Genomic DNA, 26,637 nt, shown 5'->3' on the forward strand with positions numbered 1-26,637 from the left:
AGAAGATGAAGATGTAACTGGAGAGCAAGTTGCTCAATATCTAGGAGCCATCATGAAGCTGAATGCCAAGTTGTTTGGTAATGAGACTTGGAAAGGTGAACCTCCCTTGCTCATTAGTGAACTAGATACATGGGTTCAGCAAACTTTACCTCAAAAGAGACAAGATCCTGGCAAATTCTTAATACCCTATACCATAGGCACCATGACCTTTGACAAGGCTCTGTGTGACCTAGAGTCAGGCATAAATCTTATGCTACTCTCTGTAATGGAGAAACTGGGGATCATTGAGGTACAGCCTGCCATATTCTCATTACAAATGGCAGACAAGTCAGTAAGACAAGCGTATGGATTGGTAGAGAACGTGTTGGTAAAGGTTGAAGGCCTTTACATCCCTGCTGATTTCATAATCTTAGACACTAGGAAGGAGGAGGATGAATGCATCATCCTTGGAAGACCTTTCCTAGCCACAGTAGGAGCTGTGATAGATGTTAACAGAGGAGAATTAGTCCTTCAATTGAATGGGGACTACCTTGTGTTTAAGGCTCAAGGATCTTCTTCTTTAACAATGAAGGGGAAGCATGAAAAGCTTCTCTCAGTACAGAGTCAAACAAAGTCTCCACAATCAAACTCTAAGTTTGGTGTTGAGAGGCTACAGCCAAACTCTAAGTTTGGTGTTGAATCCCCACATCCAAACTCTAAGTTTGGTGTTGGGAGTCTACAACATTGACCTAATCACCTGTGAGGCTCCATGAGAGCCCACTGTCAAGCTATTGACATTAAAGAAGCGCTTATTGGGAGGCAACCCAATTTTTATTTATCTAATTTTATTTTATTTTCATTGTTCTTTTATGTTTTATTAGGTTCATGATCATGTGGAGTCACAAAAAAAATACTAAAATTAAAAACAAAATCAAAAACAGCAGAAGAAAAATCACACCCTGGAGGAAGGACTTACTGGCGTTTAAACACCAGTAAGGAGCATCTGGCTGGCGTTCAATGCCAGAACAGAGCATGGATCTGGCGCTGAACGCCAGAAACATGCAGCAATCTGGCGTTTAAACGCCAGGATTGCACACTGAGGAAAGCTGGCGTTCAATGCCAGAAACATGCTGCAGATGGCCGTTGAACGCCCAGAACAAGCATAAAGCTGGCGTTGAACGCCCAAAACAAGCATCAATTTAGCGTTCAAACGCCAGAATTGCATGCAAAAGCATTTTACACGCCTCATTGGTGCAAGGATGTAAATCCTTGACACCTCAGGATCTGTAGACCTCACAGGATCCCCACCTACCTCACCCTCTCTCTCTCTCCATTCACGGTCACCCCTTCTGTTTTTCATTCACCACTCACATCCATCCACTCTTCCCCACATACCCCACCTACCTTCAAAATTCAAAATCTCTTTCCCACCCAATTCCACCCATATAGCCGAATACACATCCCTCTATATCCTCCATATCTTCTTCCTCTTCTTCTATTCTTTCTTCTTTTGCTCGAGGGCGAGCAACATTCTAAGTTTGGTGTGGTAAACGCATAGCTTTTTGTTTTTCCATAACCATTGATGGCACCTAAGGCCAGAGAAACCTCTAGAGCATTTGACTGCACATCAAGAGAGCCCACTCATGGACCTCAACAAGAGCAGGAGGAATTCCCTCATCAAGAAATCCCTGAGATACCTCAGGGGATAAATTGTCCTCCACACAACTATTGGGAGCAACTAAGGATAGAAGCACCAAAATCACTAGGGATCATGCAACAGAAGCAAGGAAGAGACATAGAGGAGCTCAAAGAGCACCATTGGTTTTTCAAGAGGAGGACGCCACCCTCACTAAGGTGGATCCATTCCTTAATCTCCTTGCTCTTATTCTTCTGCCTTTCGATTTTTATGCTTCATGTTTGTCTATGTTTGTGTCTTTACTTCAAGATCATTAGTATTTAATAACTATGTCTTAAGCTATGAATAATTCCATGAATCCTTCACTTCTCTTAAATGAAAAAATGTTTCTTATTCAAAAGAACAAGACGTACATGAATTTCGAATTTATCCTTGAATTTAGTTTAATTATATTGATGTGGTGACAATACTTTTTGTTTTTTGAATGAATGCTTGAACAGTGCATATTTTTTATCTTGTTGTTTATGAATGTTAAAATTGTTGGCTCTTGAAAGAATGATAAAAAAAGAGAAATGTTATTGATGATCTGAAAAATCATGAAATTAATTCTTGAAGTAAGAAAAAGCAGTGAAAAAGCAAAAGCTTGCGAAAAAAAATATTTTTTTGGCGAAAAAAAGAAAAAGTAAGCAGAAAAAGCCAATAGCCCTTAAAACCAAAAGGCAAGGGTAAAAAGGATCCAAGGCTTTGAGCATCAATGGATAGGAGGGCCCAAGGAAATAAAATCCAGGCCTAAGCGGCTAAATCAAGCTGTCCCTAACCATGTGCTTGTGGCATGCAGGTCCAAGTGAAAAGCTTGAGACTGAGTGGTTAAAGTCGTGATCCAAAGCAAAAAGAGTGTGCTTAAGAACTCTGGACACCTCTAACTGGGGACTTTAACAAAGCTGAGTCACAATCTGAAAAGGTTCACCCAGCTATGCGTCTGTGGCATTTATGTATCTGGTGGTAATACTGGAAAACAAAGTGCTTAGGACCACGGCCAAGACTCATAAAAGTAGCTGTGTTCAGGAATCAACATACTTAACTAGGAGAATCAATAACACTATCTGAAATTCAAAGTTCCTATAGATGCCAATCATACTAAACTTCAAAGGAAAAAGTGAGATGCCAAAATTGTTCAGAGGCAAAAAGCTACAAATCCCGCTCATCTAATTAGGACTAATATTCATTGATATTCTGGAATTTATAGTATATTCTCTTCTTTTTATCCTAATTTATTTTCAGTTTCTTAGGGAGAAGCAACAATTTAAGTTTGGTGTTGTGATGAGCGGATAATTTATACACTTTTTGGCATTGTTTTTAGATAATTTTTAGTATAATCTAGCTACTTTTAGGGATGTTTTCATTATTTTTTATGCTAAATTCACATTTCTGGACTTTACTATGAGTTTGTGTGTTTTTCTATGATTTCAGGTAATTTCTGGCTGAAATTGAGGGACCTGAGCAAAACTCTGATAAGGAAGCTGACAAAGGACTGCTAATGCTGTTGGAATCTGACCTCCCTACACTCGAAATGGATTTTCTGGAGCTACAGAACTCCAAATGGCACGCTCTCAATGTCGTTCGAAAGTAGACATCCAGAGCTTTCCAGCAATATATAATAGTCCATACTTTATTCGTGATTAGATGACGTAAACTGGCGCTCAACGCCAGTTCCATGCTGCATTCTGGAGTCAAACGCCAAAAACACGTCACGAACCAGAGTTGAACGCCAAAAACACGTTACAACTTGGCGTTCAACTCCAAAAGAAGCCTCAGCTCGTGTAAAGTTCAAGCTCAGCCCAAGCACACACCAAGTGGGCCCCGGAAGTGGATTTCTGCATCAATTACTTATTTCTGTAAACCCTAGTAGCTAGTCTAGTATAAATAGGACCTTTTACTATTGTATTTTAATCCTGGATTGTATTTTTTGATCTTTTGATCACGTTTGGGGGCTGGCCATTTGGCCATGCCTGGACCTTCATCACTTATGTCTTTTTAACGGTGGAGTTTCTACACACCATAGATTAAGGGTGTGGAGCTCTACTGTACCTCAAGTTTCAATGTAATTACTACTATTTTCTATTCAATTCCGCTTGTTCTTATTCTAAGATATTTGTTGCACTTCAACATGATGAATGTGATGATCCGTGACACTTATCATCATTCTCACCTATGAACGCGTGACTGACAACCACTTCCGTTCTACTTTAGACCGAGCGCATATCTCTTGGATTCCTTAATCAGAATCTTCGTGGTATAAGCTAGATAGATGGCGGCATTCATGAGAATCCGGAAAGTCTAAACCTTGTCTGTGGTGTTCCGAGTAGGATTCAGTGATTGAATGACTGTGACGAGCTTCAAACTCGCGATTGTTGGGCATGATGACAAACGCAAAAGAATCAAGGGATTCTATTCCAACATGATCGAGAACCGACAGATGATTAGCCGTGCTGTGACAGAGCATTTGGACCTTTTTCACTGAGAGGATGGGATGTAGCCATTGACAACGGTGATGCCCTACATACATCTTTCCATGGAAAGGAATAAGAATGATTGAAGGAAGATAGTAGGAAAGCAGAGATCCAACAGGGACAAGCACCTCCACACACTTATCTGAAATTCCCACCATTGAATTACATGAGTAACTCTATCTTTATTTTATGTTTATTATTTATTATTATTCGAAAATCCATAACCATCTATTATCCGCCTGACTGAGATTTACAAGGTGACCATAGCTTGCTTCATACCAACAATCTCTGTGGGATCGATCCTTACTCACGTAAGGTATTACTTGGATGACCCAGTGCACTTGCTGGTTAGTTGTGCGGAGTTGTGACTAAGTGTGATTCACGTTTGAGAGCGCTACCAAGTTTTTGGCGCCATTGTTGATGATCACAATTTCGTGCACCAAAGTTTAAAGATGGTTAGTGGTTGGAGTTGTCAAGCAAGGTTCAACATGGTTGTGTGCTCAAAGCTTAAACGCAAAGGTTGGTGTAGAGCTCAATTGAATGGGTCTAGGATGTTGTTTGGCCACTTCAGTGAGAATTCAGACTGCTTGCCACCCGGATGGAACAATATTGCTCAACAAGAAGACGGGTGCAAAAGCAAGATTTGGGACCCCAGAATTCAATCTAGCGATCAATACTCTTGGGGCCTTGTCACTTGCTTTAACTTGCTTGAAGGCTTTCTGCGCCTAATTTGGGATCCCCGAGGCCATTGGAATTACAAACATTGGTGGAGATTCTTGGATGAGTTTAAGCACAAGCCACCATGACAAGGAGCTCACCATATATCCAACTTAAGGACTTTAACTAAAAGTGCTAGGTGGGAAACAACCCAGCATGGTATAATCGTTCCTTTTATTCCTAGTTTATTTTATTTTAATTTTATTAGTGTCATTCATAATGTTTGCATTAGCATCTACATTCTGCCTAAAAAAAATCTGAACAGAAAGTTGTGTGGGAACTGTGCAGGAAGTGTTCCAATCACACAAGCATCACCACGCGTACGCGTCCTTCACGCGTACGTGTCATTTGAGATTTTAGCCCTTCACGCGTACGCATCAATGACGCGCACGCGTGGCCTTGAAAAATTGACGTAAAAGGTGTATTGGCCGAAAGTTGGGCTGGCTTGCTGCGGGCACTGTGCCCGAGGCACAAATCACATCACACATACGCATCGTGGATGCGTGTGCGTCACTTTCACACTAAGCACTCACACGCGTGCGCGTGCCCGACGCGCACGCGTCATATGACATATTGGCACACATCCCAAAATGAACAGAGGGTTGTGCAAGTGCGACGTTGCCATCGCGCTAGTAGCACAAACACGGTCACACGTATGCGTAACCGACGCCTACGCGTCGCCCCCCTCAGTGCAACCCACGCGTACGCGTCGTGCGCGCAACACACCCAGAACCCTGCGCAACTCCGTTTTCTTATCTTATCTTTCCAAATCCTAATTTTCTTCTCTCTTCTTTCTTCTTCTTTCTTTTCTTTGTTCACTCTTTTCTTCTTCTTATCATATTTTCTTCGCCTCCCATTCTCTATTACCTCTCTTTCTCACCTTCTTCCCAAGGTTCTTTCTTTCTATTTTCTTTTTCTTCTTCTTTTTTATTTATTTATTTTTTTGTATTATTCTAATTGGTGTTAGAAATCTAAATTGGGTGATTATTTTCCTATAATTGCTTGTGGATTATTAAGGAATTGTTTGACAATTATTATTAATTATTTTTGGATTCTTTGAATGCTTTCAGTTTTAATTCTTTCCTTATCATATTAAACATGCATACTAAGTATTTGTGAAAAAGCCCGTATGGTATTTTGCATTTTTAATTGTTACATTCCTCTACTGTAATGCCTGTCTTTCACTACATCCTTACAATCCTTTTTATTAATTGAAAATAATTGTCAATAAAAACGTGATTATCAGTTTGTTATGAGTGATAATACATTTTAGTTATTGATGCTTGATCTATGCTACTCATGCCTTTACTGGCATGCCAATGAACATATTTTATCTAATTGCCATAATCTGCACTTGCTATATTACCATTGATGAACTAATTGCATGTAGTCGCGACCATGTATTTAGCTCATTACCTTTACCTTGGCAAGATTATCACTCGTACGGTCTCCTTCCTTGCTCTATCCCTTTGAACTCATACACCTTTCTTCTTTTTTCCCTTTTTTAGGATCTCCACCAAGAAGGGTAAGGAGAAAGCTGCTTCCAACCCACCGGCAAGGAGAGGAACAAAAAGAGCACCAGTTGAGGAACCACCACACCCATCCACTTGCACGTCTTTGCATGCACCGAGGACGGTGCAATCTTTAAGTGTGGGGAGGTCGATACCGACTTCCGGTGGTTAGCTACTTCCTTTTCAACACCAATTCTTACTCTTCTTTGTAGTTAGTTGTTGCATTTGCATCTTTGATTGCATGTTTGTTACATTGTGTGCATATTTTACCACTACTTGGTTGAAGTAATATTTTCTTTTTCATGAAACCTTTTATAGCATTTCACTAATTTGAATTAAAATTTTTGAGAAACTTGTTTGAAGAAATATTATTTTGGAACGTGGTTTAGAGCTCGAACACACAAAACCAGTGAGATTTTGAGCCTATTTGATTGGTTGCATTTTATCAACCAATATTTTTTTATGTGTGTTTTTCTCTCTATAATTGTGATTTTTGTCTTGCTTAATTCTATATTTCCATTATTTGATGTATGCATGCACTTATATGATTGAGGCCTTATTTCACTAAGCTTACATACCCATATGGCCTTACCTTTCATTATCCTTTGCAAACCAATTTGAGCCTATTTTACCCCCTTTGTTCTTTATTTTAGCACATCATTAACTCTAAGCGAAAAATAATAATGTCCTTAATTTGAATCCTTGGTTAGCTTAGACTAGTAACAGTATTCATGATTTAAGTGTGGGGAAATTGGGATTGAAAACATTTGGTTTGAGAATTGGGTGTTGTGTATTCTTGTGAAAATGTGGAAAACAATAATTGAGCATATATTCTTACATTCAATATCTTAATCGTATGCATTGAGAAAACTAAAGAAAAGAAAAATAAAAAGAAAAATAAAAAAGGGAGAGAATAAGAAAAGAAAAAGAGCAAATAATAAAAGGGGACAAAATGCCCCAAGTTAAGTAAGAATATCAATGCATATGAGTTGTACTTAAATTTGAGATGCATGAATGTGTGGTAAACATAGTTAATGGGCAGTTAGATCTTGCATTGTAATTACATGGATATTCTTAAGTTAGGTGGGAAGGTTAGGTTAATTAAGGATTCAAATTTTAGTCCACTTGGCCAAATACAATCCTACCTTGACCCTAACCCCATTACAACCCTCAAAAGACCTCTTGATTTGTGTATTAGTGCATTAAATTTTTGTTGATTGTTAGATGAAGAGCAAGCGTTAGAAAGTAAGATTAGTAGAGAATTGAGAGAATCGAACCTTAAACACTTGAGTGATTAGAGTGTATACACTTCCGGTGAGGGTTCGATGCTCGATTCTTTGTTCCCGACTTTCATGAGCTATTTTCTTCTGCAAGTCTATTTGTACTTTATTTTTATGATTTGAATTAGTGAAATCCAGTTCATATTTGTTCTTGAAAGGCTTAATTACTTTTCACCAAGTAGGTAAAAGCATTTTGCATGTAGTTGCATTCATATAAATAGGTTACATTTCATGCATCCTACCATTCCTCTTAACTCTTTTAGCTTCTCTTGAGCTTAGCATGAGGACATGCTAATGTTTAAGTGTGGAGAGATTGATAAACCGCTATTTTACGGTTTATCTTGTGCTCAATTGAGTGGATTTTATCAATCTTTCATACACTTGTTCATACAAAATGCATGGCTTTACATTCTCCTTCCTGATTTTCTGCTATGATTGAAAATATGCTTCTTTGACCTTATATTTGCTAATATTAATCCTCTCTTATTACCATTAGATGTCGTGATATGTGCATTAAATGATTTCAGGGATTACAGGGCAGGAATGGCTTAGAGGATGGAAAGGAAGCATGCAAAAGTGGAAGGAATACAAGAAACTGAAGAAACTACTAAAGCTATCCAGCCTAACCTCTTGGTACTAAATCGACTATAACCTGAGCTACATAGATCCAAATGACGCGGATTCAGTTGCGTTGGAAAGCTAACGTTCGGGGCTTCGCAACGATATATAATTTCTTATAGCTGCTCTAAAGCCAAATGATGCGAATGCGTGGATCACGCGGCTGCGTGACCTGGCAAAAACCCAATCCACGCTAACGCGTAGACGACGCTTCCGCGTGACTTTGCAGCGAACTGTACGAACCAGAAATCGCTGGACGCGATTTCTAGACTCTTTTTGACCCAATATTTTGCCCAGAAAACACAGATTAGAGGCTATAAAGTGGGAGAACCAATCAATTCATACAACAAGAATACAACATTCATTATTCACAATTTTAGGATTAGATGTAGTTTCTAGAGAGAGAGGTTCTCTCCTCTCTCTTAGGTTTTAGGATTAGGATTTAGGATTAGGATTTCTTCCTCTTTTCAATTCTAGGTTTAATATTCCTTTACTTTGCTTTTATGTTTTCTTCTACTTTTATTTATTAATGACTTATGTTGCAAAATTGGCTTATGAACTTTCCATGTTAGAATTGATTTTCTTATTTAATATAAATTGACGTATTTCAGATATATAATTTTTATTTAGCTTTCTATATTCTTGGCTTTGGTTGAGTAATTAGAGACTCTTGAGTTATCAAACTCTTTTGTTGATTGATAATTGGAAGTTGCTAATTGACTTGAATTCCACTAACTCTAGTCTTTCTTTGGGAATTGACTAGGACTTGAGGATTCATATTGATTTATCCACTTGACTTACCTTCATAGTTAGAGGTTGACTAAGTGGGAGCAACGAGCAATTCTCATCACAATTGATAAGGATAACTAGGATAGGACTTCTAATTTTCATACCTTGCCAAGAGTTTTCTTAGCTATTGATTTATTAATTCCTACAATTTATTTCTCTTGTTCAAACCTTTCAAAAACCCAAAAATACTGTTTTTCATAACCAATAATAAAACACACCTCCCTACGATTTCTTGAGAAGACGACCCGAGATTTAAATACTTCGGTTATAAATTTTATTGGGTTTTGTTACTTGTGACAACCAAACTTTTGTACAAAAGGATTCTCTGTTGGTTTAGAAACTATACTTACAATGCGATTATTTTTGTGAAATTCTTTACTAGCAAGAATCAGTTTGTCAGTGGTTCATAGGCATATGGTGGTGGTTATTGACAACCACAATGAGGATCACCACATCCATTAGATTGATATGCATTAGGAGTGGAATTATACCTATAAGAGACCGAACGAGGTTATTGCCAAGAAGTGTGATCAATCCGTTGAGGCTCCTCCCATCTTTGATTGCTTCATCCTTGATGTATATTGTCATTATAGTTCCCATTTCCTACAACATAATTTGAGCCAAACTCATAGCTAAAATGGTGAGAATTCATGATAGCAACGAGAAATAAAACAAAAACTAATAAGAACTTAATGAAAACTAACTCCTAAAGCAAACAAAAACTAACAAAGAAGCATATTAACATATATACAATAGCCAATAACATAGCATCATTGCAACTCCTCGGCAATGGCGCCATAAATTTGATAGCGAGAATTATTGTCGGTCTAGAATTTCTCTTGTAGAAATAAGAACTTCGTTGTAAGCATAGCTCCAAACCAACAAACAACTCTCACATCAAATTTAATTTGGTTTTGTCACATGTACAAACCCCAATAAAAATTAACTGAAGTATTTAAACCTCGGGTCGTCTCACAAGGAATTGCAATGAAGTGATCAATTATTGGCTATGAAGGAAACAAGGGGTTTGATTTTCAATTGGCAAGTAAAGTAATGACAAGAAAGTAAAATGACAAGAACTAATAAAATAAAGGAAAAGGACTCTTGGCTAGACATAGGTAATTGAGATCGCCATCCTTGTCTACAAACCATATATTGACAATTATGAGGGACCAACCCATTAAGTCTACTTATATGCTTGAAGTAAGTATAATGTCATCCTCAACGCATTAAGTACGTCAAATAGGCTTTATCAACATCAATTCATAAGTCCTAACCTAGCTACGAATTAACTTAGTAGTAGGCTAGAGTCAATGGTTATCAAATTGACCACTAAGGGTTCTCAAATCACTAATTCAATGAGACCCAATGACTCAAGGTCACTCAATTCCCTTAGCCTAGGCCAAGAGTAAAGAAAACTACCCAACAACTAGTGTAAACATCTTATCAAATACCTAGAGTTCAAGAAAAGTAAACATCAAAAAATGCAAGAATTAATGAAATCCATAACTAACATAAGAAAGAAATCAACAATAATAATGAAGATAAACATCAAAGAGACATGAAAACATCAAATTGCATTAGAAGAAACCAAGATCCAACAATGGTTCTTCAATATAAAAGAGAGCAAAATAAGAAATTAACAAGAGAAACTAAGAAGATTAAGACAATAAAATACTAAAATATAAAGAGAATTGAAGTCAAAACAAGAATTGAAAGATAAATTTGAGAGAGATTAACTTAACTTTACCCTAATTTCTATCCTAAATCTAGAGAGATGAGAGAGCATATCTCTAGAATTCTACTCCTAAAACATGATGAAAACTCTCACTATGACTACCTGGTTCATCCCCCTTCAATCCTTGGGTTCAATAGCATCAGAAATGAGTTGGATTGGGCCCAAAATGCTTCAAAAATCACTGGCCTTGAGTTGCCTTTAGTGAGCCATACTGATCCACCCACGCATGCGCGTGGAGAACGTGTATGCATCTCTAAACGCCAAGAAACTATGACAATTTTTATATAATTTTGAAGCCCCAGATGTTAGCTTTCCAATGCAAGTGGAACCGCCTCATTTAGATCTCTGTAGCTCAAGTTATGATTGATTGAGTACGAAGAGGTCAGGCTTGACAGCTTTGCGATTCCTTTATTCTTCATGAGTTCTTCCACTTTGCATGCTTTTCTTCATTCCTTCAACCCAATCTTTGCCTTCTAATCCTGAAATCACTTAACAAATATATCAAGGCATCGAATGGAATTAAAGTGAATTAAATTTAGCTATTTTAAGGCCTAAAAAGAATGTTTTCACACTTAAGCACAAAATAAGGGATAATTACAAAACCATGCTATTTCATTGAATAAATGTGAGAAAAGTTGATAAAATCCCCTAAATTACGCACAAGATAAACCACAAAATTGGAGTTTATCAATATTACTTGAATTACTTGCTTGTGCTTTAATTGGGTGTGCCTAAATGTACTTGCCATGTTAAATGTGTATTTGTTTCCTGCAGTATTTGTAACCTTCTTGTACTTGCCTTTATCTATTTATCTGTCTATGAAATGCATGATGGAGTTGGAGGTATGGAGGAATGGCAGTATGGGATTTAGATTTAAGGTTAAGTTAAGTTATGTTTAAATATTCTTAGAAAACCACCTTTTATGTCTCCTGTTTAATAATTTAACCTCTATAATCTGAGTGTCGGAGTTCTAGGATTGCCTCTGGTATTCCTAGGACCTTATATATTATGTGTGTGGCACCTTTACCATGCTGAGAACCTATGGTTCTCATTCTATACTATGTTGTTGTTTTTCAGATGCAGGTCGAGAGGCATCTCGTTAGGCGTCTGGACTCTTGAAGCGGAGTGGTTACTGGGTTAATATATATATACATATATATATATATGTATATATATATATATGGATTCTTGAAGCGGAGTGGTTACTGGGTTATTTTGTTATATATATATATATACTTAGCTCTCTCTCCACATAACTTCTTCCTTTTGGTCCTCCTAGAGGTGTATGGAGAGGCAGGATTTTGTTTATGTACATTTGGATTTTGGATATGTATATATATGTATATATGTGTATATATTCTCCGGCCAGTCTTGACTTTGCAGGCTGAGTCAGGAGCTCGTTATTTTGTATCTTTGACTCTCTGTTCCTGTTTTGGGTTACTTTACACTTGACAGTTGTAGCTTTCTTAGCTCCCAAGTTAACTCGTTTCTCGAGCATTGCGCTTTTATTTCGCGATTTTTATTTCCTCTATTCTTCAAGGCTCTTAGCATATTATAATTCTTCTGCTATTATATATATACATTTTATTTTAGAGGTCATAACACTACACCACCTCTGTTTTACGACTTAAGCGTAAAGCTCTGTGTGGTAGGGTGTTACATCATACGCTTCTTTTCTTCTTTTAAATTTTATGCTTCAGTTCGTATTACGTTCAATTTACTTTCATGCAATTTCAATTTCTGACAATTCTTCTCTTTTGGAATTCGACATTTGAGTTTGTATCAATCTGATTTACTTTCATGCAATTTAAATTTCCTGCAAGTGTTCTTAGAGCTATGATTCACTAAATCCCACTTCATTAAAGGAGAAGCTCTATTGCAATCCTAATGAATGAATGAAATTCTTCTTCTTCTCAATCCGCTTGAGTAGCTATAGGATATCTTCTGTTTTGATCGTGAATCATTCACTCCAGAAAGAGGTTTAATTTGATTGAATGCTTGTGTGAGCCTCGGAAGGGAAATCATGAGCATTAGAATTGGAGCTCTATCCTTCACAATTACCTTGACCAACACTATTCAGAAGGAATTAATGTCTTGGGAATTTGTGTGGCTTATGGATAAGAGAATATGCTTAACCTCTTCTCATGACAATTAGATCAAGGAGTTGGCAAGATTGATTGTAATTAGAGAGATTGGATTGTCAAGGAATTGGGATCCAATCAATTACAATCCACCATAGATCTACTCATATGATTGAGAAGGAAGTTGAGACCCATTTGATTCATGATGGATTATAATATCTCCAATTCCTAATGAATCTTTCTCTCTATTATTTCTCACTTTGATTGTCTTGAGTTTCATTTAATTACTTTGAATTTACTGCTTCCTTTAATTTCCCAGCACCCAAAGCCCCTTTACATTTGATGCAATTTACATTCTGTTGTCATTTACATTCAGCTCTTTTACTTTCTTTCTCTTTACGTTTCAAGTTCATTTAAATTTCTTGCCATTTACATTTCAAGCAATTTACAGTCAGCACTTTAAGTTTTTGCAATTTATATTTTGTTCATCAAATTTCACTCAAATCATCAACTGCTAGCTTGACTAGACAAATCACCTCACTAAAATTGCTTGATCCATCAATCCCTATGGGATCGACCTCACTCTTGTGAGTTTTACTACTTGATGCAACCCGGTATACTTGCCGGTAGTTAATGCAGATGCAATTTTTCTCCAGAGATATGGCCACGCTTTTGAAGCGTGACAATAGAGAGAGATATGGCCACGCTTTCAAAACATGGCAATAGAGAGAGATATGGCCACACTTTTAAAGCATAGCGATAGCAAGATACGGCCACGCTTTTAAAGCGTGGTAATAACGAGAGATACGACCACGCTTTAAAAGCGTGGCAATAACCTTATCAAATAAAAAAAAATCCTTTTTATGACTACACAATATGAATTTTTAGTCCTTTTTTATTACCAAACCTATAAATATAGTATGCAATTTTTATTACAAGACAAATCAAACAATAATTAGTGACACATATTTTTTACTATAATTGTTTCATACACTAAAAAACTAATGCTCAAATACAAAATAAATCTCGAGTTCAAATTCCAAAACTAAAAATTGAAGAAAAATACAGAAACAATGCAACTTAAACCCTAAGTCTTTTGCTATTCCTCCTTCCTCTAGCCCTCTCAAACTTCCTTTTCTTAGATCATATATAAGGCTTGGTATGGCTGTGAGGAACACCAGGAGCAGGACTAAAGTGTTTCACAACTTTTCTGGAGTTCTTTGGACCTCTAAAAAGGACCTACATTCATACAACAATATATAAACTAAATTAACCATCTAAAAACTGATCACTTAAACATTTCCAAACTTATCCTATCATAATGCATAGCGCCATTATAATTTAGAAACGAATATATACTTGGTTTCATGTGATTCATTCAATTAAATGGTATAAATATTTTTTGAACCAGTCCAGCTCAAATATCCATTGATAAGTTTATATATCATAGTCATAAACATCATTTGAAACTAGTAAGTGGATTATTTATCTAATGTACACATACCATGTTCTGTCCAAGAGGTGCTCTAAGTGCAAGTTGATCAAATGTCAAGCATTCACCACCAGTCTTCTCTATTCTAGCACGTGTAGTCTCTGTAAACCTGAGTTTAATTACTGCCGGTCCTCCTCACAAGAAAGCGGTAAAGCTGATTGCGTTACACCAAATCAAAACCGTCCAAATTCATACTTTGATAAAGAATAAATAAATCTCTAAAAAAGATCAAAATTTGCACAATTTATAGTTAAAGGAGTTTCTTCAGTATAATAAAAGGAATAATCAAATGTTATTCAGCATTAGCATGGTAAAGAATAGTAGTATCATTGGGAACCTTGCAAATTACAAGCACTAAAGTATTACTAAAAAGCATAAATTATAATGTTATTAATCAAAACATTATTAATCAGAATCTAGTACATATTAGAGCATGTGTTTTGTTTCAGATCCTGATCTGCAATCCAGAAATTAATGACTAGTAATGAGCTAAAATGGACACCATAAATTATGCATAGCAAATATAAGAACTCCCTGGGTGCAGTGTAGCAAACATCCAAATGATTAAATCATTCCAAAGAAGAAAAAAATTAACTATATGATGAATATTTATCCAAGCAAGGAACACAAGCAGGGATTTATGGTTTTTAATCATTTTAAATGATTACGAGATCTATTCTAATCAAACATATAGTAGTGCAAATGAAACATCCTACTTTCTCCAAAAATGCCTAAGAATTAGCAAAGTTTAAGTATAAATAAAAAAAAGTCTCTACCTAAAAATGCACAATTGTGAATTTTACAAGCCTTGTGTTGAATTGGAAGTCATAAAAGGCCTTCCCTTTGCATAAAGAGTATAGATCATCTATTCTAGAAAATAAAAAAGAACAATCAACTCATACAATAATCAAAATATGTAAAGTGCTAAGAATCAACACTTCTAAATTAGTACTCCATGTCTAAATCCAAATACCGCATAACAACTCAGTTAAGAATGAATCTCTAAGATGTCGAGTTCTCGACAATGATATAAAAGTAAGCATACTAATTTCTAGATAATTTATCTGTCTTTTCTCGGCGCAAGTTATGCCTAAAATATGCAATGAATCATATAGTCTTCTCTAATAGGTGCAGTGTCCAATAGCAACAAGCAGCAAGAATACTAACAGGTCATGTTGAAAGTATCAAATATATATTATGTTGCACAAGTTAATGACATGCAAGAATGAATAACAAATGATGAATAAACCACCAATAATATTATCTGACGAGAATCTTCTCAAAAGGTAGAAAGTGACAAAGGCTTACTCCAAATAAAGAAACGTTTGTCACATTTTTAAATCTTCTGAAAATATGCTATCTTTGATATTGGGTTTTATTTTTTAACGAGAGATTTTTAGTGTTTACTAGAAAATAATAATATAAAGCAACATAGAACATTGACGAAGATGCAAAAGCAGAAAGAAAGTATTTTTAAGAAAGACACTCTTGACAAGATTAACCAGAGCCTCAATCACAGTTCAACAATTATGCAATTGTCAATCCTTTAAAATTTTACCTTTCCCCTCACTTAAAATGATTCAAAATTTGTGAAAATTCTATAACACATGACACTAGAAGAAGAAAAGAAAGAAAAACCCAACATTGGTAAGAATTAAAATCTCAAATTCCAAACCCAAAAACTACACGTATCCTTTGGAAGATGAGATCCCTCCACCCTCTCTCTGTGTTCTCCACCACAGTGGCATTTCCATACCTACACACACCACAACAATATCATTTAACAAATTATTAAAAAAAAACTCAAAACAAACCTTCCAATAACTAATTCAATTAAAAAAAAGGCTTACTTATCTTCTTCAGGAACATCATTATGTGTGAGCTTGACAACAGTAACCCCAGGTTCAGGCTCCTCCAACACAAGCTTCACCTGTAACACTTTCAATCACCATTTTATTTACACGCACACATTCAAATCTCTACATTAACAAAAGAATGAAATGAAATGAACAAGGTCATACCAAAGAATGAACATCATCAGGCCAGCTTCCAAACCTCCATTTTTCAATGATCAACTTAGCTTCCTTCAACTCCACGTTGGTTCCGGTAATAGAACCATCGAAGATGCTGAACTCTCCACTAACCTCCTTGCTGATCTTCGCATTGCTCTGTGTGAAACCCTTCCACCTGTTCTCATCTAACAATATCTCATAGAAATCTCTCGCCCTGCAATAGAACCTCTAAATCATACTAATACTCTTGAATCCCTTTTTCTTCTTCTTCTTGGCCTCCTTCTCCACCGAACCCTCCCTTCTCAGTCGCAGCTAAAGCTAAAGAAGGCGACACACCCACCGACGCAGCTGCGGCAGCATAATTCTTCAGAGGGCAAGGGTTTTTTTGTGGAGTGTTTGGGTGAGGGTTGGGGTTCTTCAAAGTTTTTAGGGTTCTGGGTTCTTTGAAGAGAAAGGGGGTTTTGTATTATGAAGGAAAACGAAGCATTTTGGTTTTTATGAGGACCTTTTGGGCACGCTTTTGAAGCGTGCCAAAAGAGTTGTAAGAAATGGCCACCTTTCAAAACACTACTATAACAAAATTCTGTTGCGACACTTTAAAAGCGTGCCTATTTCTCTCTACGTCTATGCTTTGTAAGCGTAGCAAAAAAAGCGTGGCCAAATCTTGAATCAGTTGCCACCTTCATAAAAGCGTAGCTGTAGACTCCTTTTGTCATGCTTTTTAAGAGTAGCAAAAAAACGTGGCCAAATCTATAATCAATCGCCACCCTCGTAAAAGCGTGGCCATTGACCACTTAAAGCATGGCAAGAAAAAAGCATGGCCAAAGGTCTGGGTGTTATTCTGCTTGCGTACTGATTTGTTATTACTTTAGCACCTGCACCAGGTGAGGACAAAGGTCTCATCCTACTTGTTTCGTGGTTGTAGTGTAATTGTGGGGACAAAAGTTTTATCCTGTCCACAATTAGGACAGTGGTCTCATCCCGCTCACGAGTTAATAGAATTAAAATAATTGGTAAAGAATTGGGGATAATAAATCTAATAACTTGTGATTTTGATTAAAGACTATGAATGTATTTGATTGCCTGGGTAAGATGCAACAGTTGCGGCTTTGTCCCCCTTGCTCTGGATTGATATTTGAGGCACCTGGGTAAGATGCAAGAGTTACAGTTTTGTCCCACTTGCTCTAGGTTAAGCAGTTAAACACATGCCTAGGTAAAACGTAAGGGTGGTGGTTTGTCCCACTTGCTTCGGGTAAAGTTTTGAAACACTTGGATAAGATGCAAGGGTTGAGGTTTGTCCGACTTACTTCGAGTTGAGAATTGAAACACCTGGAGAAGACGCAAGGGTTGATGTTTGTCTGACTTGCTTTGGGTTGAGACTTGAAACACCTGAGTAAGACACAGGGGTTGAGGTTTGTCCCACTTGATAAAGGTTGAGATTTGAGACACCTAAGTAAGACGAAAGGGTTGTGGCTTGTCCTAGTTTCTCTGAATTGATATTTGTAAACACCTGCCTGGGTAAGACACAAAGGTTAAGGTTTGTCCCACTTGCTCTGGGTTAAGCGGGTAAGAGGCAAGGGTTGAGATTTAGTCTCACTTGCTCCGTGTTGTGGTGTTCCATATCTAGGCTAGCTACCGAATGTGTCAGGTTCTGGTAGTTTAACCAACGCGTGAGCTCCTGGTTAGCAAGACAGGCATGCATCATTTGCATTTGTGTGTATTGTTTAGGTGTGCATCTTGTATTTGGCTTTTCTTGTTGAATAATTGTATCTATATGCTATTTGAGCTATTTGCTTTATCTGTTTTCTCTATTTGTGTATTCTTTGTATTATTTTGTATGTGTTTGAACAATTGAGAGATCCCTTATGCTGGCGATGGTGACGCTGAAGGTTGTTCTTGATGCGATGTTAATGATTGAATGATTGGATGGTGGAAATGGATTTGACTGATATTTGAGTTGCCTAGGTAGATGCAAGGATTGTGGTCTTGTCCTACTTGCTCCGGGTTGAGAATTAAGATCACTAGTATGACTGATGACTTGTATTGAGTAGAGTTGAGAATCTAAAATTACTAATTTAGCTGAGATTTAGTCTGATCACCCTATTAGGATTAGTGGAACCCTAGGCTTGAACCTTGTGTTGATTAGAGTTTGGGATTGTCTAACGGATTCATATTTTTTACATAGTCCCTATTGGATTTATTACACTATTGGGAACCTTCGGGTTCTCACGCATTGTCGGATTTTGTTAATTTTCAAATACAGGACATGACGCACCTCATTGAATGTACCGGACTCTTTGTGAAAAGTGAAGACTGCTTTGGAAATTTTATTTTGTACTTAATATATTTACATTCTGATCTCCAATTTTGAACACATACTTGTATATCCATCTTAGAAGTTGATTTATGGAGAAACAGGTTATATTTTGTATACCTCTGGGTTGTACTATACTTTCTAGTGGGCCTTGTCTTCGTAGGTCGAGACTAGTATTTCCTTTGTATTTCTTTTGAATCTTATATATATTTCTTCTGTTTCTATATACCTTTGACTTTTCGAGCGCAATGTGATTTCTGTTATGTCATCTTTCTTCACAGGTTCCTAGCTATATTATTATCTTTCAAATATACATATGTACTTTTTCGTTTTAGAGGTTGTAATACATCACCACCTCTAATTTATGACTATAGCATAAGATTTTGTATGGTAGAGTGTTACATTTTGCGATCAATTTTTCTGTCGATTTTAACCGTGTTTCTTGTAGTATTCGCAAGCTTAGTATCTTGAGACGAATCTCAAGCTTTTTAAAAATCAATTTCAAGCTTAAATCGTCCTAGAATACCACCTTTTACCAATTAATCTAAACCACGTCTAAGACTATTTATATAAATATAAAAAGAGAATATTCATATATTAAAAATTGATTTAGGAGATTCATGTAATATTAGATCTCTTTTATTTTATTTAGGTAAAAAAACCTTTTTTATGTATTTCTTTAATTGGTTTCAATAAAAGGAGTAGTTCTGCTTCTAAATATTAGATCTTGTACATAAAATTTCTTTAAGATAATTGTTGAAAACTGCCCGCTTTGACATAAAAATTAGTAAAACAGAATCATTCAACAGCTATATATACTACCAAAAAAAGGGATTTAGCCATGAAATATTAACTAGGAATACGGAAATGGATCCTCTCCATTTTTTTGGTCATCGGAGAGAATAAAGTGTAATCTCCACCTTTAATTCTACAAGTGGGACCAGAAATAAATAAGAGAGAAAATACAATGAAGGGTGAGATCTTCCACTAGATACCATCCAGTTTTTTTTCCACTGGAGAGGATCCACTCCCCTAGAAATACCAAACTATGGGCCGTGACAATATTAAGGCTTTGTTTGGTTGGAAGGAAAGAAATAGAAAGGAAAGAAATAGAAAGGAAAGAAGAGAAAGGAAAGAAATTGAGTGGAATTTTATTTTCTCTTGAGTTGTTTGGATGAAAGGAAAATGAAGAGAAAGAAAAGAAAAGAAAGAATAATTTCTTTTGTTTGGTTAGAAAGAAAATTAGGGAGAGAGAAGAATAAATTATTAGTAAATGACATTTTTGTCCTTATATTATAAAAAGAGTAATTTATGTATATGAATTTATTATTTAATTTAAAATAATTAAAATAAAATAAAATAAAATATATTAATTCCAATAATAATTTAAAGATAGATTATGAATCATAGTTTTTTTATGTTACAATAAGTTTGAATCATACGAAATAAAGTTATACATCATATAAAATATCACTTCATGCAATTTAAGACAAAATATAATGCATTGTTTAAATTATTAAAAAAATAACAACTCCAGTCCTATTCATGCAAAGCATGATAGATAGCTAATAGAAATTCTATTGAATTCTCTTCATACACATCAAAAATAAAAAAAGAAATTCTAAAACATGTGCTTGCTCTTTTAATAGTATATATATTTTGAAGGCTCTTTTAATAGTATATATATTTTGAAGGATTTAAAGTTTCATATATTTCATAGCTAACTTATAAATTTGTTACCTTCAACAAGAAAAATTATATCAACAACACAAATTAATCAACACCAAATACTTTGATATCACCTTTGGAATTTTAGCACTCTCAGTATAATGAATCACATAAATTCTTGTACTTCTCAACGGTCTATTAATCAAAGAGCCACTACAATAATACCAATATTATAATATGCACTTCCTGATGGATTAAATATACATTTCAGTCAATAAACAAGATATATAACTATATATTCAAAATGCATAAGCCTATACCAACCGTAAACCTCTTTTAAGACTTTGATGAGTATATTAATTACAAAATATAGAGGCTTTACTAAGATTATACAACATTAGATCCTAAAATCATAAACATGCACAAAATATATATTACCATTACTGATTGCGTTCCTCTTAAATTGCACCAGCTTCCTTCATTAAGTCGTATAATGCACCATGGCGATCTTCAAAGGGAACACCAAAAAATTCTCGTTTTGCTCTTTCATCTCTACAGAGAAAACGATAGCAACTCCAAAAGATCTCTTTGACAACACCCAATTTCTTTAACTCGTTGTACACATCATTTTCAGAGTAAACTCGAGTCCTACTTTGTTCTAAGAATGTAATTCCTCTCTCAACAGCTTGAGCTTGCATCTTGGCAACTTGAATTTGTTCTTCAGCTATCAGAACTTGTCTTTCAGCTAGCATAACTTGTTTTTCAGCTGTTTCCGCTTGCCTTTCAGTAGTTAATGCTTGCTTCGTAGCAATATCAAGTGATTTATCATAATAACTATTCCCATCCTTCAACATATCTGTCAATCCTTGGATACCTTTACTCATTCGTTCCATATCAGCTTCAAATAAACCACTCATTGGTGCTTTACGCTTAGCACCTCTATGATTCTCTTGTGTTCCGTTAGATTGGTTTGAGTTACCTAAATTTGGGCTTTCCTCTGCAACAAAGCTAGTTGAATGAGTAGTAGGCTGCCAATCATTCCACTCACAGTCAAACCCCTGATATTCATCATCATTCAAATTAATTGGCTCCTTCATCTTGGCCATACTTTTGTTTCTTTCTTTGGCACTTCCAGCAAGATTTCCAGTTGCTCTGTCTTGACCGTATATAAAATATAGTTTATCATAATGTTTAATGGGAGTTCGCATCCACTTTTTTGCATCTGGTCTTGCCTATATAAAACACCAATGCATATATGTTAATTCAAATATACGGTTTTCTTTCCTTAAGTTGTCACTAGTTTCATAAATAAATATCTACAAAAGCAATAGCTTCCTGAAAATCTAGTCCTCACATATAAGTTATTTGTATACATTTTTTAGATGAAGGAAGCATATATTGTGTGTAAATATGACTCTTGTGAAGAATTCTAATCATTTAGAATCACAGGGCAAAATAATTTCATACTGCAACTTATCTTGCGCAAAGGAATCTATAAACTTTAGAAGTAACTTATTATGATACTAATTACCTTAATTAAATCCGCCCAAACTTCAGGTTCAGCGGTAAAGAGTTTGGTATCTGGATTCCATGAAAATCCACTTAAGTTATGAAACAGATCATAACAAACTCCAAAGTGATCCTTCAAAGTCTTCAGTCTATTCTTAAGATTATCTTTACGAAGATGGTTTCCGAACGAAGCTTTTAGAGTTGCAAGGACGTTGTCATATGCAGTTATTGTAAAAGTACCATCAACTCTGTTTCCTTTGCTACATTCCTCTATCAAAGCATCAAGAAAAGCTGCATCCATTTCTTCAGTCCATCTTAAATTGTCTTTGCTTGATGTGTCACCTTGAGATGCCATCTTTTTTGCCATTAGGTCTTAACCTGAAAAATTAAGAACTAAATTATAAAAACAATCTTCTATAAAATAAATTCAATGGAATAATAATGTAGAAAGTGTTAATAATGAATTCATCAATTAAGCAGGAATATTACCTTCAGAAGTAATTCCTATAATACAAGTAATTTAATTAATTTCAGAAAATAATTATCATCATTAGTGAATGTTTCAACTGCACACTGCATACATAGTAATGTCATGCTTTTCACGATACTCATGAGAATTACACCTTTCAAAATATTAATTTGACACTTAATACTCATAACATTCACATGATATTCACACATTACATTTAATTTGGTTCAAAAAATTTCATTCCCCTTCATAAGGATGAAGGTTCAAATAAATCTCATCTTTCCATTTGATAGTCAGCCCACATTTGAGCCGCCATGTTATCTCTAAGCACTGCACCTCGCCTGTAATCTTCATTTACTTCTTCTCTTTCCTCATTAGTGGCTTCTGGATTATTATTTTGTAATTCTCGATCAACTTGAGAAATTAAGTGTTGGTCAGGATCCACACCCATCAAAAAGTTGTGGAGTATAATGCATGCTAGGACAATGTCAACCATAACCTCTATGTCATAATATGGTTCTGTACCACCTGCTATAATTGCAAATCTTTTTTTCAAAACTCCAAATGATCGTTCGATCACATTTCGTAACGAAGAATGACGGAGGTTAAATAATTCATATGCATTTTCAGGTTCACGTCCAACAAACTCCTTTAAATGGTATCTTACGCCTCGATATGGAGTTATTAGAGCATGTTTAAGCATGAATCCAGCATCCCCAAGATAAAACTTTCCTAAAAAAAAATCATATAGAAATACTATACTTTAGATATCACCACTTTATTTAAACATATGAAAGTTTTTTTTAATAGATAAACCTCTTGGAATTTTGAGCCTATCATCCCTTGATAGTGCACTTTTAAGAACTTTAGAGTCAGATGCGGTGCCTTCCCATCCTGCTAAAGCATATGTAAATTTCATATCAAAGCCACACGCAGCAAGTACATTCTGAGTTGGCCATTCTTTTCTACCACGAAATCTAGGTTGATCAGCTATTGGAACCTTGACTCTGACATGTGTACCATCAATGGCTCCAATACAGTCCTATATATATAACTTAATTAAAAAGAAAAATTTTGTACTGTATACTAATTATGATTGTCTACTTCAATGAACAACTAATCATACCTTAAAATATGGATAAAATCTATTGCTATGAAGAATCTCTGAAGGAATGGTTGTTCCGGAAGGTTGCTGAAGAAACTCTTCTTCAAGTGATATTACAGCTCTTAGAACAGCATGAAAATTACGACTGATTGTCTCTCCAGACCGGTGGAAGAAAAATGAAATGGTTCTATTTTTAACATTATGAGCTATAATGTATAAGAATCTAGCTACTTGCTCCTCAACTGTGACATGTATAGTATCTTTGACATGACCGGTTGCCCTTAATTTTGTGCATAACTCTAGAAAGGCATGTGGGCCCATTCGTAAAATATCACGACACCTATTAGTTTCGCGTAACTGTTGTAACAGAGTGGTTCGAATCTGTTCTCGCCCAATAATGTGATCTCTTATGGGTTTCTCAACTTTCTTGGCCATCACATTCAGTAAGTATAACATGTGTACAGTATAACACAGCATTGTTATTGTACAAAGTTGCTTATCCCTCTTCCAATTTTCTTTGAGAACAGTTAATAAATATTCTTGACCCTCAACAGTATATATAAGTCCCTGGTTACCTATGGAAACAGCTAATCTATGCTCTTGATTTTCAACTGTAATAGGATTCCATATTTGGAATAATGGAAAATCATCAAAGAAAATGTTTTCCATGCCGTACTTACAATTAATATTATGCAGTAAAATAACTTCCAATCTTCATCACCAACGTATATTACATGCCCAAACTACAAGAATAATCAAACCATGTTTAAAGAAAACAATGAATGAAAAGCAATTTTTTTTCTACATTCGTAATGAATTTTAGATTTGGATCCTGCAATACTATTTTTCAGGTACAAAAGCCAAAACTTAACGTATAACATTAACAACAACAGAATACCCAATGTGCATATGCAAAAGATTAAATACCCATATCTGAAATAGATAAAACCCTAACATTTTATTTATAACCAACAGATTTAAAAAGTTTTGGATTTCTTAGTATCACAACTTCTGATTTCTTAGTTATGACAGAACAAAACAAAATATAGCGCTCAAATCACAAGGCTGGTAGCTCAATGCAGAAAAGAAGGAATAAACTAAAAAGATAGAGACAGCAATACTATCAATACAAATTAAAGAAGAAAAAATTTCAAGAACTACCATAGATTTCATACATGCAGAAGTAGTTTCACATATGAAACGAAAAAAAAATTACAACTTTTTCACATCAGATATCGTAAAACCCTAACCTGTTTGTGTAAACTTAGACTGAGAATAATTGTAGTGCAATGTTGATTGTAACAGCAAGATTGAAGAAGAAATACGCTTTGATTCTGTGGTGGAAGTAGAACCTGAACGCTTCTATGTGATGCTCAAATTCGCCATTTTTGCAGAAGAACTCTTCTATTTTTTGTTCTCCATTTTTTTTTATGAAAGGACAAATATGAGATAATGCTTTTGGGTTTTCTTTTCCTTTCTGTTTTCCGTCCATAGTGGGAGTGAAAAAATCTGAGTGGGACCCACTCTGAATTCTAAACTATTTTAGTTTTCCATTAAAAATTTCATTCCAAACAAACAAGGGAAAATACATCTTTTCCCTCCCACTTCCTTCCTTTTATTTTCTTTCCGTTGGTTTTCATTCGAAACAAACAATACCTAAATGAGAGGGTCTCATATTTGTCACGAAACACTCTCATCGTGGCTAGAATTTGGCAGTTTGCCACAAATAACTCTCACCATAGCCCCTGAATCAGATTTCTTTCAAAATTTTTATTCTAGGTTTGGTTTCTTTTTTTTTTTTTTTTTTTTGTTCTTTTCAAGTCCATACTTAAAAGTATATACTAACCTAGAAGTTAGAGCCTCTTAATTAGCTCTATCGCTATAAATATACTAAATTTATATCTCTTGCTTTAATTTCGGTGAAGTCATTTTAGGCATATAAGTACAATAAAGAAAAGAAAAAACGAGCGCGGAAAACTACTATACATACAGATAAAGGATCATAATATTAATGTTGATATTGATCTGATCTGAATCATCAATCATACATTGCGTTGGTTGAAAAGAAATCCAAAAGAAGCTAAGTTAATTACAACTGAAATTAGTTCAGAGTCGTAATCATATATCGTTTCACTACAATATATACATGCATCATGCATGCATATAAAGATTTCTACAATAGTAATACGGTGATGAATGGTGATCATCCAATCCGTTTAGAAAATATATAAGACAAAACATAACCATGTAATTCATTGCGATCTGGTAGGCGTAATTAAATGCATGAAGTAGTGGTTCTTTTTTGTTTGGTTCGATTTGTGGTAATAGCGTGCCCCTAGAAGAGCCATTATATCCTCGCATGGGTCATTATTAATATTATTGTAGGGCTACCCTATCTATTAGCTAGGCAGTTTCCTTTCAATGATATTGAAATCTTTTACATTTGTAGGCAAATTCTTTTGAGTTAGTTACCTTTTACATTTGTTTTTTTTTTTTAATTGTCAACTCTTTTAATTTCTACTATCTCAATGTTATTGTTATTGTTAGGGATATAATTAATCATGTATCTCATTTTGTCAATTTAAATTTTTTAAAGAAAAGATATTATGATATAAAATCAGAATTTTTATAACTTAAAGTCTAAAATTTGATTATTTGTAACCAAAAATAAAAAATTTTAGTATAAGAAATAAAAAAAGAAAAAAAATTTATGCAAAATTTTAGACAAAAAAAAATTTCTTATGTAAAAGGACGCGTCAAATATATTTCTGATTATGGGTAATACTAGGTAAATAAAAAAACAGCCAGAACTTGCTTTATTTAGCATTTATTAATTGTCACAACAATTAATGAATGCTAAATAAGGCAAATTATAACTGTTTTTGACTGATTTTCTTTGACTACCAAACATTTTCGATTATTTATAAGCTGCTTTTATCATCTTAATCTTTTAAAAAAAATGATATTATAACCGTTTTCGTATTTAATATTTGTGGACAGAAATATCACTATATCATTTTGAATGGGCCAAATTTCTACTCACATCTATAGTTCTATACTTATGCATGCATGATTAATAATATAGATATTATATCTGCTTGTTATATTATTGTATTGTCTTTGTTTTTTTAGATGCAAAAAACCTTATATCTAATCTGGGCAAGCAAAGTAAAATGTTACACAACTATATATGAAGTCTATTAAGTATT

At 35.1% G+C, this 26,637-nt stretch overlaps 1 protein-coding gene, 1 non-coding gene and 1 pseudogene across 2 annotated transcripts; all 3 read right to left on the reverse strand.

The window, feature by feature from the left end:
* Positions 1–14,608: 14,608 nt before the first annotated feature.
* LOC130964692 (small nucleolar RNA snoR53Y) lies at positions 14,609–14,688 on the reverse strand. The gene has a single exon (XR_009080777.1). It is a non-coding gene; the product is annotated as a small nucleolar RNA snoR53Y (small nucleolar RNA).
* Positions 14,689–16,013: 1,325 nt separating this feature from the next.
* LOC130960681 (uncharacterized) lies at positions 16,014–16,639 on the reverse strand (annotated as a pseudogene).
* Positions 16,640–22,597: 5,958 nt separating this feature from the next.
* On the reverse strand, positions 22,598–24,097 carry LOC130962757 (protein ALP1-like). Its single transcript, XM_057888925.1, has 3 exons — positions 23,450–24,097; positions 23,140–23,365; positions 22,598–23,055 (listed from the first exon to the last, which is right to left on the reverse strand). The coding sequence occupies exons 1-3, from the start codon at positions 24,095–24,097 to the stop codon at positions 22,598–22,600; spliced, it is 1,332 nt and encodes a 443-aa protein (XP_057744908.1).
* Between the last annotated feature and the right edge of the window lie 2,540 nt (positions 24,098–26,637).

Source organism: Arachis stenosperma, chromosome 2 (genome assembly GCF_014773155.1).
Source record: "Arachis stenosperma cultivar V10309 chromosome 2, arast.V10309.gnm1.PFL2, whole genome shotgun sequence".
NCBI classification, from domain to species: Eukaryota; Viridiplantae; Streptophyta; class Magnoliopsida; order Fabales; family Fabaceae; genus Arachis; species Arachis stenosperma.